Source organism: Cydia pomonella, unplaced genomic scaffold, assembly GCF_033807575.1.
Source record: "Cydia pomonella isolate Wapato2018A unplaced genomic scaffold, ilCydPomo1 PGA_scaffold_32, whole genome shotgun sequence".
Lineage (NCBI taxonomy): Eukaryota > Metazoa > Arthropoda > Insecta > Lepidoptera > Tortricidae > Cydia > Cydia pomonella.
The window spans coordinates 3528-26130 of NW_026907867.1; the positions used below are offsets into that span (position 1 = coordinate 3528).

Below are 22603 nucleotides of genomic sequence, written 5' to 3' on the forward strand. Positions count from 1 at the left end.
CGAACACAGTACAAAAATCTGCTTTATCAACCTCCCTGTCATGCTGACATTTATAAGCGTAATGCATGCAATATAATTATTGAAATTTATAATAAGCTTCCTGATAATATCAAATTATTGTATGATTTAGAATTTAAGACAAAATTAACGAGATGGCTTCAGGAACATAAGATTGATACAGTTATGTTTAAACCCTGTTCAACATACATTAGCTCCAGGCGGTGTTAACTTAAAATTGTCTCTACGGAGAATCGAATCTGGGACAAACGGTACTTGATACACGGTAACGTTATGCAGTTTTATGACTTCCAAGAGTGTATGAGTCAATTGACAATCTAAGAGACAAGATAAGGAAGTTGTTTACTTAGGTTCAGTACTCAAGAAATAAGCAGACCTCGGACAGAGTGAGCCATTTTTACGTCATTAATGTCAAGTGTAGATGTTAATATAGATATGCCTCAAGATGAAATATTAAAAAGAATTCATGAATAATAATTAAACAAAAATGACAGTGCATTATGTACAAAACGAGTAAGTATTATTTATTTATTCAAATTTTAAAGTAAAGATCTAAATAGAATAATTGAATTCGTTATTCAATTACATCACATCTGCCATTGAATGACTACGTAGGTATGTCCATATTATGCAAACTCTTAAAACAGCTCACCCTGTCCGAGGTCTGGAAATAAGGGTAACCTTTAATGACTTTCATAGATTTTATAAAAAAAAAATGATGACTTTTACTTTCCCATATTAAATATTTTTGCAAGCAATGTATCACTACTTTGTTTTTATTCAAAACCTCGAATTAATGACGCGAAGTCACAACTGACACAAGTGATCATGATGTGCGAAATATTGCAGCTCGACAAAAAATTAATCATGCTGAGCCCGGGTATGTCCTTAAACTACGTCCAAAAGAAACTAAACAGGCGTCAGAAAACGAATATATCTTAAATTTTATCGTTTCCTCATAATCTCGTTTTCATAAAATTTTCATGTTTTTAAGATGATATAATAGACATTTCCGTTTCTTGCTCGCTTCGCAGTGTTGTATGCGAAATAGTTTTAAAACGGCTATTAATTTTTGATGTGGCAACATTGGCAGCAAATTTCTTACGTCCGGAAACATTAAATTATAATTTACGACAGTTGTTCTGTGGAATAATAAAATTAGTGAAATGGTGTCGGGCACTTAGTGCGCGAGATGTCCGCTAAATTGACGGCTTTTAACGTCATCTGTGTAGATATTCTAAGGATTTCTGCGTAATTTGGTATTCGTGTGACTTAAATTAAAGCAAGTAGCAAATTTTAATTTTTTGAACGAAGTTCCTTATCGGACGGTTGGCGGATAGGGGCTAGGCGAAAAAACGTGTAAGATTCTTCCGTCACGGCCTTCTTTTGTTTAAATTCTTTTTTGAGAATAAGAAGCATAATTTCACCAACTTACGTACTTACTTCCTATCTATAGTGTAGCAATTGACAAACAGCTGCTTAGAAACAGGTGGTAAGAGCGACGATCCGGGTTTGATGCCCGGACTTGCAAGCAGATATTACTTTTTGTATTTTTTTTTGCACTTGAGCTTCATATTTTTTATTGACTTGGCTCGAGCTACAAAAGGCGAACTTAAAGCCATGAGGCATTCTCTACCAGTCAACCTTAGGGCAAAGCAGTTAAGATTGTAGGCGGTGCGTTTAAATTTAAAACTAAAAGAAATTATCTTTATTTGCAAAAACTAATTTCAACGCAGCTATTTAGGTATCATATTGGAATGAAAAATTCCATTCATAAATCAGCAGGGTGAGGGCCAGCACCAACAGCATCTTAGCCATGTTTGCAAGCAGGTTGGATGGTGCGTATCTGAACCACTGCAGTGCGCTCCATGTATTCGACAATCTTCTTCCTCGCGTTGTCCCGGCATTTTGCCACAGCTCATGGAAGCCTGGGGTCCGCTTGACAACTAATCCCAAGATTTGGCGTAGGCACTAATTTTTACGAAAGCGACTGCCATCTGCCCTTCCAACCCAGAGGGTAAACTAGGCCTTGTTGGGATTAGTCCGGTTTCCTCACGATGTTTTCCTTCACCGAAAAGCGACTGGTAAATATCAAATGATATTTCGTACATAAATTCCGAAAAACTCATTGGTACGAGCCGGGGTTTGAACCCGCGACCTCCGGATTGCAAGTCGCACGCTCTTACCGCTAGGCCACCAGCGCTTATAAATCAAGTAGAATCATTCTATATTTTGAAAAATAAAGACGTACATACTCGCCAACAGTTTTTGAATATATATTTTTTATTCAGTTGACACAAATCTTATTTGTCAAATCTTAATACGAGACTGTAGGACCTTATTTGGGAATATCAAAACCAAAAAGAAGAACGGTTTAACCAGACCTTTTTCGATTCGAACGGAAATTATAACTATGGATATTTCTGCTTGAAACGGGTTTTAAAAGATAGTGTGCGTGCATATTATCAGAGTCAGAGGATATAGCATGTTGAGTGATAATATGGGAGTGTAAGAAAATTATGCATGTCAAGATCGCTGTACATATAACTAGTGTAGTATACTGCACCTGCAGGAGTGGGGGTAGTTGACTGTTAACCGTGGCGCCGGGCGGTTGTGTCGAGAGTGGTTCGGTGATGTTACAGTTATTGTGTATTTTACAAGTGGCGAACGAGGAAAATGTAAGTACATTGAGGAATATCAAATTTTTTTAAAGAAAGGGGAGGAATGTTAAGTACTTTGCAAAAAAAAAAAAAAGTTGTAGGTACGAATGGAAGCGTAATAGCGAACTTTAAATCATGGCGTAATTTAATGGCTATAAAATTTATACATGAACAGTAAACAACGACCTTTATCCATTACGAATAGTTCCTTTGACTTAAATGTGGTAAATGTAAATATATGCCTTGTTTACGTGCTTCGGCCGGCCAGCAGCGCGGCGCGATGATAACATTGATCACTTGCATCTTTGTGTTTTACTCGCATCCATAAGTACCTAGATGGAAATCAGCTTAGTTTCTTTATTTACGGAAGTACCGTTAATGAATGATTTGATAAATATTATTGAGTTCCTTAACTAAGTCTGTTTAGTGCCTAGGCTAAAAAAATGGCTATTAAAACACCTTAATAATGTATTGCATTGCAACATTTACTAAATTAAAGTACGGATTAAATTGACAGCGTTGTAATGAATTACGGTACATAATTATTACAACTATATGGCTTTGTTGTGATTACGCGTGCTACTAAACGGCTAAATAATAAAATGATATTCGCTTTCATTAGTAAGAAATATTGACGAGTGTTACTCGTATTAAGTGGAAAGTCATTAACGGTATTTATTTTGGCGTATACATAAATGTATGTATTTAAGTAAATAAGATCTCATAATAGGTACGGTACTATTAAATGTTTGGTTTAAGAGGTCCATACGACGGGCCATGCCGGTACCTACGTATTGTGAGTATATTAGTTACATGCGAGGTCAATATGACAGACCATAATTTCACTGTTATTATTGTATTGTTGTACGGGTATGAAAGGTCAATTTGACAGACCATGTGGATATTAAAAGTGTTATAGAAGACTTTTATATGAAAGGTCAATATGATAGGCCATGGGTTTGCCTGGATTAAAGTTGATATATGAGAGGTCAATTTGATAGACCACATAATAATAAAAGTGATTCTGAAGACTTTTATATGGAAGGTCAATATGATAGACCATGCTTGCTGTGGTTAATGTTAACATTGAGCTTTATATTAGAGGCTAATTTGACAGGTCGTATATAGAAGTGATTTGAAAGACTTTTATATGAAAGGTCAATATGATAGACCCTGGAAGTGGATGCTTACTATGGTAGGCATGTGTGATTTAGTCATGTAGTGACTATTAATTGGCGGTCAATAGATCCTGTGTAGTTGCAAATTATACTATACAGAATCGCGTGTTGTTGCAGATCGCACCAAAATGACCCAAGTAACATCAACTATACCAAGTCTAGACAATTTCGATTGTGGAGGCGATCCGGTTTCCGTCGGTGTAAGATGGGAAAAATGGAAACGGGCGCTGGAGATATACTTCCTGGCCGCTAATATCGAGGAAGATGTGGTAAAGCGAGCCACTTTACTACATCTCGGTGGGCTTGCTCTGCAAGAAGTCTATTACAATTTGCCGGGTGCTCACGCCGAAAAAGCTACTGACGTCGACGTCTATAATGTGGCTATGGAAAAATTAGATGCTTATTTTTCCCCTAAGCAGAGTAGATATTATGAACGCTACATATTTAGGCTTATGAAACAAGATGAAGGGGAAAGGTTTGAAGCTTTTCTTGTGAGACTTCGGCAACAGGCTGACAAATGTAAATTTACGGCAAGGGACGAAAATTTAATTGACCAAATCATCGAAAAAGGAAATAGCTCCGAATTGCGGAAAAAGATTTTGTCGGCCGGCGATAGTGTCACTTTACAGCAAGTGATAACTATAGCGACCACACTGGAGACTGTCAATAGGCAACTAGACACGTTTGGAAAAACTGGGTCAATGAAGGCGGGTGACATGGATAAATCGGACATAAATAAAATTGATACTAGGAAATTACCAGCAAGAGGCACCTCAAAGACTTGTTATCGATGCGGTAGCAATAAACACTTGTCATTTGCACCCGAATGCCCTGCTAGGGACAAAAAATGTTTGAAATGTGGGATTATTGGACATTTTAAAGATTACTGTAAAACTAAAAAGCTGAAGCGGAAATTTGAACACAAAAAAGATGATAAATTTAATAATGCAAAAAGGCAAAGGTTTGACCACCCACAAAAGGATACCGAAGAAGTGGATTATGTATTCCATCTAGATAACGACGAAGTTATCAACTGTCAGGTCGGTGGTGTCACTATTGAGATGTTAATAGACTCTGGATGTAGATGTAATATCATTACTGATGAAACGTGGGAGTATTTAAAGAGCCATAACGTGAAAACCGCAAATCAAATCGCACATCCTGACAAGACATTAGTGGCTTACGGCAGTCAAACGCCACTAGATGTGACGGGGAAATTCGAGGCGCAGATATATATTCGTGATGGACTTGAAACAATGGCTACCCTATATGTCATTCGAAACGGGTCGCGTAACCTTTTGGGAAGGATTACTGCAAAACAACTCGGCGTCCTTCAGACTGGCATACCGGTTAACAACATCAGTACATTTCCCAAATTCAAAGGTGTTAAAATTCAAATCCCAATCGATGATAAGGTAAAACCGGTTATCCAACCGTATAGAAGAATACCGATACCTTTGGAAGCAAAGGTAAATTCAAAACTAACAGAACTACTAGAAGCCGACATCATCGAAGAGGTCAACGGGCCTTCGCAATGGGTATCGCCCATGGTACCTGTGCTCAAGGAAAATGGCGACCTTCGGATTTGTATCGACATGAGGAGGGCTAATGAAGCTATTATAAGGGAGAATCATCCTCTTCCTACGATGGATGAGTTGCTACCCCATTTCAGACAAGCGAAATTCTTTTCTCGGCTTGACATAAAAAATGCTTTTCATCAACTGGAGATTGACGAAGACAGCAGACACATTACAACCTTCAGCACCAGTAAAGGATTATTTCGGTACAAAAGATTAATGTTTGGGGTGTCATGCGCGCCGGAAATGTTCCAAAAGGTGCTAGAGAAGATGTTGTTAGGATGTGAAGGTACTGCAAATTTCATCGACGACATCATTATATACGGATCTGATGAAAAAGAACATGATACACGGCTCAAGAAAGTCCTACAGGTGTTGAAGGACAACGATGTCCTACTCAATGAAGCTAAATGCATTTACAAGACAAATAAAATTGAGTTCCTTGGCCATGAACTCACTGCAAACGGGGTAAAACCACTTGATAAATATATCCTAGCCATTCAATCGGCGAAGAGACCAACCAATGTTGAAGAGATTCAAAGTTTCCTCGGATTGGTGAATTATGTGGGGAAGTGGATCCCTAATTTGGCATCATTAACGGAGCCCCTTCGTCAGCTTGTACGACTTAAATTGAGCAAAACGACGGACCTTCGTAAATATTGGACTAGCTCTCAAGAACAAGCGTTTGATACATTAAAAGCGAGTCTGTCAAATATACAAACATTGGGCTATTATAATCCAGCTGACAGAACACAAATAGTGGCTGATGCATCTCCCGTGGGTCTTGGAGCCCTGCTGATACAAATAGATCGAAATGGTCCTCGTATCATAGCGTTCGGTAATAAGAGCCTAACCGATTGTGAGAAAAGGTATTGCCAGACCGAGAAAGAGGCTTTGGCCCTCGTCTGGGCAGTCGAACATTTTAAAACGTATTTGTTCGGCAAAGAGTTTGAGATTATAAGCGACCACAAGCCTTTGGAAACCATATTTGGTCCCAGATCTAAACCATGCGCACGTATTGAGCGCTGGGTTCTCCGCTTGCAGGCTTACAAGTACAAAGTAATTTACCGGCCAGGCAAGGACAATATCGCCGACCCCATTTCTCGGCTTTGCCAATCAATTAGTCCCAAACCGTTTGACAATGAAAATTATATTAATGCGATCGTACAATACAGCAGGCCGACAGCAGTACCATTAAAAGAAATTGAAGCCGTCTGTGCCACAGATGAAGAAATAATGGCGCTTAAAAGCGGAATTTATGAAAACAAATGGCATGAATCTATTAGCGCTTATAAAGCTTTCCAAACTGAGATCTGTTTTCAAGGAAATATTGCTTTAAGAGGGAACAAATTGATTATCCCCAAAGAACTTCGAGACAGAGTACTGGAAGCTGCACATCAAGGTCATCCTGGCATAGTAGCCATGAAGACTCGTCTCAGAACTAAAGTGTGGTGGCCAAAGATAGATCGAGATGCAGAAAACAGAGTTAAGGCCTGTAAAGGATGCACACTCGTTTCAGCACCTAACCCCCCACACCCTATTAAGAGACGAGAGCTTCCAGTCGAACCCTGGATCGATGTTGCGGTTGACTTTTTAGGACCTCTGCCATCAAATGATTACTTACTGGTTCTCATCGACTACTATAGTCGCTACAAAGAAATCAAGATTATGCGAAGTATCACAGCTGTAGACACCGTTAGAGTCCTAAAAGAAATATTCTCCCGGTTGGGATATCCTGTGACTCTGACATGCGATAATGGTAACCAGTTTACCAGTGAGACCTTCAAGACTTTCTGTAAGGAATGCAATATTGTTATATACAATACAATCCCTTATTGGCCACAAATGAACGGCGAAGTCGAACGCCAAAACAGAGATATCCTTAAACGGCTGAAAATCAGCCAAGTAGAAAAAAAGAACTGGAAGGATGATCTCCTAGAATACTTAATTATGTACAACAGCACTCCACACACCACTACAGGTAAAACACCTTCAGAACTCTTCTTCCGAAGGCAGTTCCGAGACAAAATACCCACAGTGGCTGATATGGAGTGCAAAATACTCGATTCAGATGTAAGAGATAGGGATAAAGAAAAGAAAGAAAAGGGACGGGAATACACTGATACGAAGAGGAAAGCAAAAGATAGTAATCTAGAAATCGGTGAAAAGGTCTACGTGAAAAACTTGATAAAAGATAACAAACTTACTCCCAACTTCAATCCTGAATCGCACACTGTTACAGATGTAAGCGGTGGTGATGTTAGAGTAAGGAATGACGTGACTGGAAAAGAATATCGCAGAAGTGTTGTTCACCTCAAGAAAACTGAAACTGGTGAATGGGCTGTTATAAATCAAAACAGCAGCAATGCACCTCACGCGGACCAAGATCAAAATGAAGATTAATATGATTGTTGTGTTGAATCTATAATTAGCTGAAATATAAAAAATGTATCGATTTTCAAATAACTGAATGATTACAAATCAGATCGAATCAGTACTCTTTTATTTTCGTTAATAAGGAAGGGATGTAGTATACTGCACCTGCAGGAGTGGGGGTAGTTGACTGTTAACCGTGGCGCCGGGCGGTTGTGTCGAGAGTGGTTCGGTGATGTTACAGTTATTGTGTATTTTACAACTAGCACAAACGTATATACATATTATGCTTTTCTGTGTCTGACCTTTTTATCAGTTGTCACTAAGTACATAAGGTTAGAATATTTTCGCGTTTTGCTCTATAAATGTTAAATTTTCGACATAACCTTATATTTACATAAGTATACATATTTCACACTAGACGTTTACCAGCTACATGTTTCTTATAATAAGTAGAATTCTAAAAAAATATCGGGCTGGAGGTCTTAAGACTCTTTGAGTCAGTTAGAAATGCACTTTTCATGTCCGTTAGTTCCATGTTTGTTAGACGATATATTCAGTAATCTCAAACCAATTTTCATGAAATATGGCAAGAACGTAATTCATATAAATACAATTATTACATATGAGCAAATGGAGGATTGGGTTGATGGTTAAGAAATTAGAGGTTAAAGGGGCCCACTGATTAATAGTGCGCCGGACGATCGGTATCGGCCTGTCAGTTGCAAGTTGCGGAAAGTTTCCTATCGTACATGATTTATAATTTTTACATATAAAATTTGCTGTGACTTATTTTTCTAAAGTGTTTTTTCAATAAAAAGACGCTAAGATAGCTTACCTGCTTTCTAATGCTTAAAAACGAACTATAGTCTGCTTGTTTGTAAATAGTGCTTGATCATATTAGAAACTTCGCTTTGTAAAGAAATTTACAAAATCATTAATAACTGATCATTGCACATCCATTTGTAAGATTGATTCGTGGGGTAAAATGGAAACGTAATTCACCATTACTAAAAATAACAGTAACCACATTTTCAAAAGTACAGTGTAGTATACAAATTTAACCTAAAACAACGCAGTATTATGCTTACTTTTGTTTTTTTTTTTACAATTTTAGTAACTTAAAGATATATTTTAAACAAAATGTGAATTACATTTTTACTGCCCATATTACTTTACTTTATTTTTCAGAAGCTCTATATTAAAATCTAATTTCACTTATTTGATCGCTTGTGGAAAACGTAAAATTCGAACGTGGAAATTTCCAATATATGTTTAAATTTAATTTAATTCGTTGAGAGTAAGGTTGTTTTCCACATGGATCAGTTTTACATTTTCCAGTTCTGGCTAATGGCTCTTCTTATTTCAAAGCCTATTTTCATTTTTCATAATTAAATAATAGTTCAAAAGTAAAATTAATTAAATCAATAATAGTTATTTTATTATTAAGGCGATAACAACTAAATATATATGAAAGAATTATTTATTTTACTTTTGAACTATTATTTGATTCACCTTTTTCTTAATTTATGGCATCAAGTCTTGCATTGCAAATACATCCTTACTGCACGGTCATTAAGTTCACTTCTGGTTACACTTTAGACTGTCAGATTTTTTTATTGACTAGTGAATATAGACACTTGACCCTTTTCTAAGCCGCTATCTACAAGGTTTTCTCAAAATATCCAAATATATTCCAATTAATCTTGCTTTGATGATTCATTTGAAGACAAGTCACATTTCCCGAAAGTGCAATCTAATTTGGACCTTAAATCGCTGTGCTAAAGTTGAAATTTTACTGGCGCGTATGTGGTCGATAAATCGTGCTGTGCCTGGAAGACGGTTTAAAGTAGTGCAAAATATCGTAACCACAAATTAGACAACTTAAGAGGGAAGAATAGCTTTGCGATCCTAGCGAAATAACTGTATTTTTTCTATGTAATTTCATTTCGGGAGAAAACTTTAATTTTGATGTATTGGTTTTCGCTTTAAAAAAATATTTTTGCAAATTTTGCAAAACATAAAGGAAAACCTATAAACCTAGTTTTTCACTGTGTCAATAACATACTAAAAAAATCATGTGAAGACTGGTCGGGCGGCCAATGCTGCGCTTCAAAGATTGCGTCAAGTGTGATATGGTTGCTTTTAATATCACATGTAACCAATGGCAAAAACTGGCCGAAGACCGACCCGTATGGCGTCGTGCTATTCAAGATGGTCAAGCCAAACACGACGATGCCTGGTTTACCTCTTTAAGAGAGACACGTATGAGGCGCCACGAGCAGGCCTCCAACCCTCGCCCACCTGGGCAAGCATACACCTTTGAATTTCTTCGCGAATGTATGCCGGTTTCCTCACGATGTTTTACTTCACCGAAAATATAAATATCAAATGATATATTATTCCGTATATAAGTTCCGAAAAACTTATTGGTATGTGCCAGGATTTGAACCCGCGATCTCCGGATTGAAAGTCATATATCAGATCCACTCAGTAACGGAATGGAAATAAAAACTTTGACACATAAGTGTAACAATTTTAAAAATGGGTGTAGTATACAACTTTAGATAAGATACGAGTAGACATATAATACGAGTACATGCCAATTAGACCATCTCATGGTCTAATAACAGTACTCCCCTTTCAAAAACCCGTAAATTGCGTATTCTACCGGTGTGGTCGTGTCCATTAAATTTTTATTGCCGTTTTGAGGTTTTGACGCAGCCCTGTTTTGAGCACCAGTGTGGGTAAACCCTTACACCATTATGAGCTAACATATCGAACGAAGCAGGTATAATTTATGGCATAAATGTCTTCACATTCTCAAATGAAAACTATTATACATACTTTAAATTCATCATACACTTAAATAAACTACAATGGGAATAATATAAAGTGTTAAATCAGCATGTCTACCAAACGATGCAATGGTGACTCTTTTTGCGGATGATACGCACGTTGGAATAAAAGGAGGGGATACAAGTGACAATAGAGACAAAATTCAAAATGTTTTGATTATTATTAGAAACTGGTTTGAAGCAAACGGTATAATACTTAATACAAATAAAACCACTGTTATGAACTACACTGGCAAGCAGAAGAATTAATCCAGAACTACATTATTAGGATATGAAATAGACCGTAAAATTAGTCATACACGCCACATAGACAAAATTTGTAAGAAAATTTCTAAAGGAACTTATGCTCTGTTAAAACTGAATAAACAGTCATTGTTATCTGTATATTACGCATACATTCAAGCTAATATAAACTATGCAATTAGTATATGGGGTAAAGGAGGAGATATCTAGAGAGTATTAAAATTACTAAGACGATCAATCAGAATATTAAATAACTTACGTAAGCGTCAATCAGCTAAAAATATTTTGCAAAGGACCGGATAATGACCGTTATCTCATTTTTTATATACATTAGTCTTCTAGAAATACACAAGGATAAGAATAATTTGAAACGAAAGAAAGATATTCATAGATACAATACGAGGAATAAAGAACAGATGTGTATGCCTAAATCAAGAACTAAGAGATTATACAAGCAAGGAAATACTATCAAAATGTATTTATATAACCTACTGCCTACAGATATAACCACTTTACCAGAAAAGGACTTTAAAAATAAAATCAAGAGTTTATTGGAGAAAAACCCGGTCTACTCTATAAAAGACTTCAGTGAATTATTTATAAAAAAGTGTCTAACATATTATTAATATCATATTTAAATTTGTTGCAATATATGACGTGCTAAATGTAATGTATATTACATGGTCAATAAATCATCTTATCTTATCTAAAATAGTATATTGAATTAAGTAATCGGGCGAGTCCAAAGGCATATTACAACACTCGTAACGTGTTTCCTCTCTTCCAGTTAACCTTTGAGCAATTGACAAATTTGATTTGAATTTGTCTATTAACACTTAAAATTCTTTCGTGTGGCATGATCCTATAACTAAAATTTGAGGATTTTTTACACAGAAGCGGCACCCGTTATATGTAGATACGAGTGTCAATACACTTATCGGCGAAGTCGATAAAGTTGCTTATTGTTAATATTTGAACTTGGCTGTCATTCATTTCATATTTATGTTTTTGATGGGATTCACCTTGCTTATTCTATATACACCAAAGTAATATAAAAAAATATATCTAAAAAACATAATTTGAAAAAGTCAATGAAATGAAAAAAAAAAAATGAATTTTTCCCATCTCACCCCATTGCTATCCCCTCTAACCCCAACTACGGGGTGAGCTGGGATTACCCAATATTGTGTATTTATCGTTGAAACTATGAAATGAAACAACAAATCATCATTGACAAACTAAAATTCATACATTCGGAATACTTTTTTTGTACCTATATATAAATCAATGAGCCACATATCATTAAAAATACTTTTATCCAGGTTTGAATTTCGCCCCTACTCACCCCATTCTACGGTAACAGCAGTTTCTAATTTGATTGCTTAGTAAATTGTATCTATTTATACATATCTGTGACGACATTGTGATAATAGTTACGTGTTTAAAGCAACATCTTACAACAATTTTTCACCGACTTAAAAAAAAAAGCGGCCAAGTGCGAGTCGGACTCGCCCATGAAGGGTTCCTTTATGACGTATTAAAAAAAACTACTTAAACTACTAGATCTCGTTCAACATTTTACCACTTTGGACTTTTGGACACACATTTTACCACTTTGGTAGTGTCTCTCGCGCAAACTATTCACTTTAGAAAAAAATAATATTAGGAACCTAAATATCATTTTTGAAGACCTATCCATAGATACCCCACACGTATGGGTTTGACAAAAAAATTTTTTTTTTTAATTTTATGACGTATTAAAAAAAACTACTCACTAGATCTCGTTCAAAACAATTTTCGTTAGAAGTTTGCATCGTAATGTATATCATATATTTTTTTTAGATTTTTCATTCTGTTATTTTAGAAGTTACAGGGGGGGGGACACACTTTTTTTACTTTGGGAGGTTCTCTCGCGCAAACTATTCAGTTTAGAAAAAAATGATATTAGAAACCTTAATATCATTTTTGAAGACCTATCCATAGATACCCCACATGTATGGGTATGTTGAAAAAAAAAATTTTTTTTTAATTTCATGACGTATTTAAAAAAAACTACTTACTAGATCTCGTTCAAAACAATTTTCGTTAGAAGTTTGCATCGTAATGTATATCATATATTTTTTTTAGATTTTTCATTCTGTTATTTTAGAAGTTACAGGGGGGGGGACACACTTTTTTTACTTTGGGAGGTTCTCTCACGCAAACTATTCAGTTTAGAAAAAAATGATATTAGAAACCTTAATATCATTTTTGAAGACCTATCCATAGATACCCCACACGTATGGGTTTGATGTAAAAATTTTTTTTAGATTTTTTGAGTTTCAGTTCTAAGTATGGGGAACCCCCCAAAATTTATTGTTTTATTTTATTGTTTTTTTTTCTATTTTTGTGTGAAAATCTTAATGCGGTTCATAGAATACATCCACTTACTAAGTTTGAACAGTACAGCTCTTATAGTTTCGGAAAAAAGTGGCTGTGACAGAATCGGACAGACAGACGGACATGACGAATCTATAAGGGTTCCGTTTTTTGCCATTTGGCTACGGAACCCTAAAAAGGAGGTTATTTCGACCGTATTATTTCAAATGTTTTATTTTATTTTATTAGGAGACCTTCTTTGTTACCTTAGAACGCCTTCATTTCTGAACCGATATCGAATAGTAAATTGTTAACCAGGCCATGAAAGGCAGCCATTTCTATCGTATCGAGGTAGTTCGGCGCTCCAACGCACTGAGAGCGCCAATACACCGAGACTGAAATGGTGCCTTCACCCGAGTTAAACACTCAACTTTTCATTTCAAATACAAGGAAATAAAAATATGCATTTAAAATAACACTGCAAGTATAAACTTTAGTAGGTAGTATTTCTTGAGGGTACTCTCAATTAACAATATAGGTAAAAATATCGTATTTTATGGAATGAGGAGTAAATTACGAGTATCAGAATGGTAATACATAGTACAACAAATCCATTTAAAACTTTAATTACCGTAATTAAAGGGGAAAAAAACGTACTTAGAAAGTACAGTGCTCTAGAGTAGAAACGTACCATGTTCTGCACACTTTTTAGAACAACAACTACAAAAAAACATGAGGAGCGGATGGCCTCCCGGTACCATTGCCAAGTATTATTTGACACCATCACTGTCTCATTATTTTTTTTTCATTTTTTTTGTGGGGTGGCTGTCTTCACGCTAGCCACCCCAAACCACTTTTTGTAATTTTTTTTGGTCTAGATAGCAAGATATTCGTTAGTTCATGTTTGTTCAGGCATTAAAATCGTAAGGACCCGATTCCTTCAATTTTTTTTTCATTTTTTTTGTGGGGTGGCTGTCTTCACGCTAGCCACCCCAAACCACTTTTTGTAATTTTTTTTGGTCTAGATAGCAAGATATTCGTTAGTTCATGTTTGTTCAGGCATTAAAATCGTAAGGACCCGATTCCTTCATTTTTTATTTTATTTTTTAAAGTGGTTTGGGGTGGCTAGCGTGAAGACAGCCACCCCAAACCACTTTTTGTAAGTTTTTTTGGTCTAAATCGCAAGATATTCGTTGGTTCACGTTTGTTCAGGCATTTAAATCGTTCGGATCTCATAAAATTTGCCATAAAAAAATAAAATCGAAAAATTCATACGGAGACGCAACAAGCAATCGAGATGGATACAAACGATTCTATGGACTAAATAGAAAACTATAGACCATATATATGGTCTATAGGTTAAAACTGTAACGGTTATATAACCGTTACAGTTTTCAAAGTGGTGTAGCTGTCTTCACACTAACCACCCCAACCCGAAATCAGCCAGAGAAAAATAAAACTTGAAAATTTGAATAAATCAACTTATGTACCTTATTCAACGGCTAAAAAAAATAATGAGAATCGGGTCCTTACGATGTCACTTGCAGAATATCGTCAACTGACCATGTTGATTCAAGACAGATAGGTCATTTGCGGGCGTTAAAATCAGATTTGCCAGAAAAAAATAATACTTGAAAATTTGAATAACTCATTTTATGCTCCAAAGTCAAAGACTGAAAAAAATAGTCAGAGTCGGGTCCTTACGATGCCACTTGCAGAATAACGTCTTTGGACCATGCTTATTCAAGATAGACAAGTCATTTGCGGGCGTTCAAAACAGATTTGCCAGAAAAAAATAATATTTGAAAACTTTAATAACCCAACATATGCTCCCAGGTCGAAGACTGCAAAAAATAGTCAGAGTCGGGTCCTTACGATGCCACTTGCAGAATATCGCCAATGGATCATGTTTATTTAAGGCAGATAAGTCATTTGCGGGCGCTCAAAACAGATTTGCCAGAAAAAAATAATATTTGAAAACTTTAATAACCCAACATATTAATTAGTGTCTCAATGCTCAGAATACAATGAACGGCAAATTCGTATCATGGTGAAAAAGTGACATTTGATGAAGTGAAACTGCTGATGATGATCAGAATGGAACTCTTCAACGATACACAGTACACGTTTGGCGATTTGTCCTCTTCGCTGTATTTGTTAAGTAAATTAGATTTTCAAGACAAATTTTTGTCAAGTTCGAGTTCTGACGATGGAGTCCATGAGGAATCGAGGGAACTCTTTAAATGTGAAAGGCATACATATAGTGACTTTTATATTTTCATCAACAAATCAAGTATTTATTTTTTCCTAAAAGCAAGTAGATAATATCAAAGGTGTTTTTGGCCCAGTGGTTGTCTAATAGAATTTCTTAAGATCGCTATTTTTACTTTCCATTATATGTGCAATATCCCTATGTCTATTTCATAAAACAACTCATCTATATCCGCCATTTGGCCATGTAAAGATATAAAAAACAAAATTTGTTCACTTCGTCGACTATAAAACCTTTCAGATAATATAAACGTCACTTATTTTTTTATATACAGGTTGGATTTTCTTTTTGGGTCAGTGACAGCAGTGGGCAGCTACCAGATCCCGTGCTGCTACGCAAAAATAGTCTTAAAAGACCTTCCCTTTTTTGCCATTTGGCTACGGAACCCTAAAAATCTAGGGCCAAAATCCAGAGAGGAAAATGTCAAGAACTTTTATATGGAAAAATTACCACTAACGTTTCCTCTTAAGAAGCTTACTGGTGTCCTAAGGTTTAGATCTTAATCTCAAAATTTATAAATACTAAAAATCCTCAAATTTCGCCTAATAAGCAATTCAGAGACTCACGTCCCTAAGGATCTCCATTGTAATACAATTGCGGAACCCTCAGTTTATAAACTGCTTATCACCACAACCTCATAGCTAGTTTACAACAGCAACTTTATTCTTATAGTCACAGGGTTCAATTTGCATAAACTTTTACTCCAGATATATATGACGTTTGGATTTTAGCTGGTAATATGGCGTTTCATAATTTGCGCGGTTCCAGAAAGGGTTCTAAACGATTGTGGAATTTTGTCTCATTGTTCCTTTTAAATAGGTAGCTGTTTAGAAAGTTGGTAAGATTTAGCTATTAATAATGTAGGTCCCTACATACTCAAGCGTACATTTATTTATTTAAAATTTGATTCAGGCAACAAGGCCCATATTACAAATACCTTACAGACTAACTGCCCGCCTGGTGATAAGCTGTCACCGTAGCCTATGGATGCCTGCAACTTTTTTTTTATACCATGTCGGTGGCAAACACGAATACTGTCCGCCTGATGATAAACTGTCACCGTAGCCTATGGATGCCTGCAACTTTTTTTTTATACCACGTCAGTGGCAAACACGAATACTGCCCGCCTGGTGATAAGCTGTCAACGTAGCCTATGGATGCCTGCAACTTTTTTTATACCATGTCGGTGGCAAACACGAATACTGCCCGCCTGATGATAAGCTGTCACCGTAGCCTATGGATGCCTGCAACTTCTAAGTTGTTACATGCGCGTTGTCGATCACTGGTATTGGTGAACATTTTTATACCACGTTGGTGGCAAACAAGAATACGACCCATCTGATGCTAAGCAATCACTGTAGCCTATGGATCATGCGCGTTGTTGATCATTAAAGTATGCGAAATGTTGTGAAATTGCATACGGCGCGACCTGCCTGATTGTAAGTGTAGTCAGTGTAGCCTTTGGACGCCTGCAACTTCAAAGTTGTCACATGCGCGTTGCCTCGCCCCAGTTTGCGTGTTTGAGGACTACTAACGTATTCTAATCTAGAAGAACTTGTGTTATACAACTATTTCTACAAGTCATGGAATTGAATAAATATAACATCACCCAATTTCTCGATCCTGCATTTTATATGTACTGAGACGTCGGTGGCAAACAACCATACAGTCCGCTCAAGTAAGCACCCTAGCCTATGGATGCTTGCAAGTACTATTGTATGTACTGGTGAATGTTTATTTTCGGTTGGTTTTGGTCAGATAAACGCCAGTCCATACAATAAGTATGACCATTGGGCGAGGTTTTCGACAGAGGGGTAAGCTCTTAAAGGCGACTCCGGTTTAAATGCTCTAAGGATTGTAGGCATTTAACGGAAAATTTGAGGAAATATTCAACCTTAAACGCTTTGAAATAAGCTTCATTAATAATTCACGAGAGCTGATATTTGCTTGTAATTTCATACAAAATATTAAGGACAGTAGACCTTATTAACCTTAAATACGGCTTACCATATTACCATACCGTATTAAACCTTAAGCACTTTGAAATAATACAATACTTAATTCACGAAGACTGATATTTGCTTGTAACTTCATACAAAATAATTAAGGACGGTAGATCTTATTAACCGTAAAACTCTATCTGTCAAAATCAAATATATTCTAGATTAACATAAAGAATAATGACAAACAACGATCAACTCTAAGTACTAGAAATAAAGTAGAATTTTACTCAAATCGGCCGGCTGTAATGCGACATGCATAATTGAGGCGATGGAATAAAAGTTTCACTTTAAGGGGCTCCCTAGTGCCAATGACCTTCGATCTGAATCCCCTTAGTTACCTTACCATAGCTAGTAGCCAGCTTACCATATTTACTTCAAGTTTATTGTCTTCGAGATATTTGGCATCAAAGTTGAACAATTTTAGGCCAAAAAACTGGTTTTCTGGACATAACTTTTGTGTTAGTTAACTAGTTAGTTTAAAATTAAATTCTCTGACGAGTTTTTAGAGACGACAGACGAACCCAAATGTGTAGATTTCGTGTATGTAAAACCCTACCCTAACCAGATACGCCCTTATATGCCCTTATATGTAATGGCAAGGCAGGTCAAGATTAAATAAATAGGTAAGGGTGTCTAAATAAGGGTCGAAGTCTCATTTTGTATTGGATTTCGAAAGAGCGCACCAAGCGGGACGTTTTGGAACCTCAAAATCCTATACAAAATGAGACTTAACGCAAACGCGTTCGTCACGTTATGATGTCGATCAAAGTTACACTAGGGGTACTGACTGGTACAGGAACTATAGATACCTCCATATCAAAAAGGATAAAAATAACACACATATTGTACAGTCGCCCTCACAAATATCTGAACATGCTCCTATTGTTAAGGCGTTAAAGTGCTTGTTCAGATATTGTGAACACATGGCCGCTTCGATATATCTGAAGGCGACTCTACCTAGGTACCTAAAGAATTATAATTCCTGTGAAGTCGGATAAATGACCCCAAACGGTCACCGTGTGAAATATCCATAATAAGCTCCTTTCAAACTGACTTTTGCTCAAAAGTCGATTATCGAAACAAAGCACGTTGACAGCTGTCAAATGTCAACGTCAAGCACGTATAAGGGGTCTAACCATAATATTAAAAGAACGGTAGGTGTGATCAAAATACATTTATTTGGCACAATGAATATAACCTCTTCCAATCTAACTAACCACACGACAGTAGTACGCTTGTCGCTCAGACAAGCAATTATATTGTATCGAGTTCTAACAAAACAAAACGTACTGACCTGCTAATAATACAATCAACGTAACCACTTGTAATTTTGCATCGACTGTCATCGTTCGACTGTCATCGTTCGAATGTCCCCTCCCGAATGCTCGTTCAATATTTAAGATGGAGGGATCGATCACGTGACTCTTCACGTGATCGATCGTTACAAATACTTTTAATACTATAGTTAGCTTATTTAATCTAGAAAAATGTATTATAATGACAAAATATCTATATAAACTAAACAGTATCCTTACAGCTCGGCCATCCTGCTAGAGCAAGTCCCTTTGCTCACCTACATTTACCATTAGGTTACATTTTAGATTTACTCGTTTCATATCAGTATATTACAAAATAAAGTATTTTAACTAAGCAATACGAATTTCAAAATTCTAAAAGTAAATCTGCAAGTAGACCTCAAGGACTCTTTTACAAGTCAATACAACATTTATAGTAACATCATGTAGTGACATGAAAAAATATAACAACATTTACAAATACAACGGCCAATACCTAGGTAAACATTACATTATAATTATCTTAAAATAAATAATGACTACAGTAAACAGAGACATATTGTCTCTATGGTAAATAATACATTAAATCTGGAGATGTAAAAGGTCCCCAATGTCAGAGTACTAATACTAATAAGATTTGGAGGTGTACTGTCTCTCCAAGTGTCAACATGAAATCTATACTAAATAAATGAATCACGCCTAGACTGTTAAGCTAGCAGTTTCATAAAGTATACAGCTCACATAACTTAATTTGAATTATAATTTAATTTATTAACGTCTACAAAGCCTAATCGAAAGCATTTATTTTATAACAATAGTGCAATATTCACAAAAAATATCAATTAATCTAAATTACCTATATCCTAGACTATTAGCCATGATGATTACTCAGACCCATTCCGGCTTTCTCCTCAATAACCTGCTATATGGCATAATCCAGGGGGTTAAGGTCCGGGCTGGAGGACGGCCAGTCTTCGTGGGCAATAAAGTCAATTTTGTTCCTTCGAAACCAGGCTTGAGTTGTTTTTGCCTTATGTGCAGGAGCTGAGTCTTGTATGGAGTCTAGATTACTGATTTTCATGACTGATGGTTAGGCTTCGACGCGTCGAAGTAAAAATAAAATAAAAACAAAAGTTTTCTAAAAATGAATTTACAACACTTTAATAAGCACTGAAAAATCCCTCACGATAGTATAAATAAAATTTTAATCGCATGAGTAGAGCCGGAGCCACTAACAACATTTGGATTAGCCCTCGTATTGTATGGAAAGTGTAATAGTAGTCACAGACTTGTTGATCTATTTAGGGTTCAAGCTAACCTGGTTGTAATACTAACGGTATGAAAGGTCCAATGTAAAGTAAACTCTTAATGGCTCGACACTTAAAGTCCCTGCCTGGGCTATAACCGCGAAAATCAAAGTTCGTCAATTGCGGGTATTTTTCTCCGTCACTCTAATTACGTCTTAGTCAGAGTAAAAGAGAAAGAACCCCGCAATTTGCGAGTTCCGGTTTTCGCGGTAGGCCCCCTGTACACTGCTAAGAGACGTACATCAAACCGCAAAGTATGGTTGCGGCAACTGGCCCATATCAGTCATTAGACTCATTAGCAGAGACCGGAATTTTCGAGGCATTTTTGAAATGTCATACGGACTTCTCATTTATTGACTTTCGATCATTGACATACGTATATCTAAGGACGAGCCTTACTTTTTAGTCTAACGCAACTAGTTGCGACCTATCGCGCGCGTGATGCGAACTCATCAACCAATCGCGTTGTGGCGTTAGACTGCACGATTGGCTCGAATTCGTGTGCGTGATACCGCTGTACTAGCCCCATTCTCATGGCCCTGCTCAATATGCTCCTTCCAATTCAAGTGGTTGTCTACGGTTATTCCTAAAAATTTCAAGGTGCCAACTTTCTCGACTTCTGCATTATTAATGATTAATCGTATATACGAGTAAATGCGTTATATGAGGAAAATTGCATACATTTAGTTTTACAAATATTTATTTGCTTCATTTCACTTGCACCAGGTAATAATGTCCTATAATGGATTATTTATGTCACGTTCAAAATCAGTTTTGTTATTGCAATTGATTATCAAAGTTGTGTCGTCACTACCGTCAGCAAACATTATTATAACATTATAGTAGATCATTAATGTCAGTCATAACAATCAGGGTAGCGTCTACAGATTTTTATACTTAAATAAAAATATCAGGAGTTACTCGAGCGCGTCAGATATTGGTAGTTTTAGTCGCGTAACATGTCTCTGATAACAAGGGTATGAGTATGTTAATCTGCTGGTTTACATGATCGGGGTGGTCATATGGAAGAGTAGAAAATTAGGAAAAAAAAACTCGAGCGCGTCAGATATTCATAGAGGATGTTAAGTGGGCCCTACAAAAGACTGACGATTCGGAAGTGACGCAAGCTTGTAGTGAATTTTTAAAGCTGCATAATAACAGCATCTTGAAATACTCGAGAGTGGCCATTTAGTTATTATTACTATAGAGAAGCCATACCAAACAATGAAATTGTCGCAATCGCAACCTGTACCTCGCGACCACCATGAAATTTACGGCGCCTACGCGTATAGGTCGTGAGATTTCAGCTTCTATAGTTTGTTGTCAAAACAACAACAAAACATAGCGCTAAATACTGGTTCTCTGTACCGGTTCTATACGAAGTAATAGTTCAATGCGCGTGTCAGATTAAGATTGATGACCCAGTTGTGTAAAACCTAAATCTAACAATAAAGTGGAGCAGTATCCTTATTCCGACGGTTTGAATTTTTATTTTTTAAGATAATTACCAATATAATAATCTAATCATTCCAATCTAATCTTAAAAATAACTGGCTGGATTTTCAGCTATGGCCTACAGGGTACAATTTTCTATTTGTTTTAAATAGCCATCGTCTTCCGAGGAAATATCGTTGTACTGCACTTCAACTAGATCCATTCGGTCGTCGATATTAGATTCAGCCTCAATATATCTTACAAGAAATCATTATTACACTTACTAAAACTTCATTTACGATTTTTGCTACTTCGGCTAGTGCAAATCGGCAGAACAGTTCTTTGTCGTACATTTTGGTAATGATTTGCGAAACAAACTGATTCCACTCGCTAGTATGGAAATCCCGTCTCTTAAAACGTAGTGATTATATGCTCTTTGACAATGACATGCAGTTGCGTCGATGTAGATCTATCATAAAAACGTACATGTGACGCGTGTGACAATTGTCCAGGATGAAAAAAATATCTTAACAATTAACATAAAGCAATACAATACCACAAAATGTCAACAAGAAAACAGATTTATTATAAAAATACAAATTATATACAAAGCTTCATTTTAAAACCAATGGTCGTGGGTTCTAACCCCGGCTCTTAACAATGTGCATCTTGTAACATGTACCGATTGCTTTTCAGTAAAGTAAAATATATTATCATGAGGAAGATGGAGTATCCCCAATAAGGTATATTTTCCCCTCTGGGTTAGAAGGTCAGATAGTAGTGAGACAGGGAGATATAGTGAAGAATGCGGAAAAACAAGCATTTATTGTGTTGTTAGGCTAGTTTTATTTTTCAAAATTTGAAAACGAACGCAACAGCATGCTCAAAGCCCCCTGTGAGTCAGAATCTGTTAAATTTAGGCTTAAGACGAAACAGGAGCTGAGCCCGTACACAAATTTGAGATTTTTAGGTAAAAGGTAAAAAATATCGCCGTCGCGCTAACGAGTGTGGCACCCCGTACCTAGCT

General features: G+C 36.4%; 1 protein-coding gene across 1 annotated transcript; it reads left to right on the top strand.

The window, feature by feature from the left end:
* The first annotated feature begins 1073 nt into the window (after positions 1-1073).
* Positions 1074-7924, top strand: LOC133534006 (uncharacterized protein K02A2.6-like). Its single transcript, XM_061873096.1, has 2 exons — positions 1074-2696; positions 3974-7924. Exon 2 carries the CDS (start codon positions 3985-3987, stop codon positions 7834-7836), a length of 3852 nt encoding a protein of 1283 aa, XP_061729080.1. The 5' UTR covers positions 1074-2696; positions 3974-3984; the 3' UTR covers positions 7837-7924.
* The last annotated feature ends 14679 nt before the right edge of the window (positions 7925-22603 follow it).

What these genes read in the sequence shown, in the direction of transcription:
- LOC133534006 (XM_061873096.1), top strand. Translation starts at nt 3,985, where the DNA reads ATGACCCAAGTAACATCAACTATACCAAGTCTAGACAATTTCGATTGT.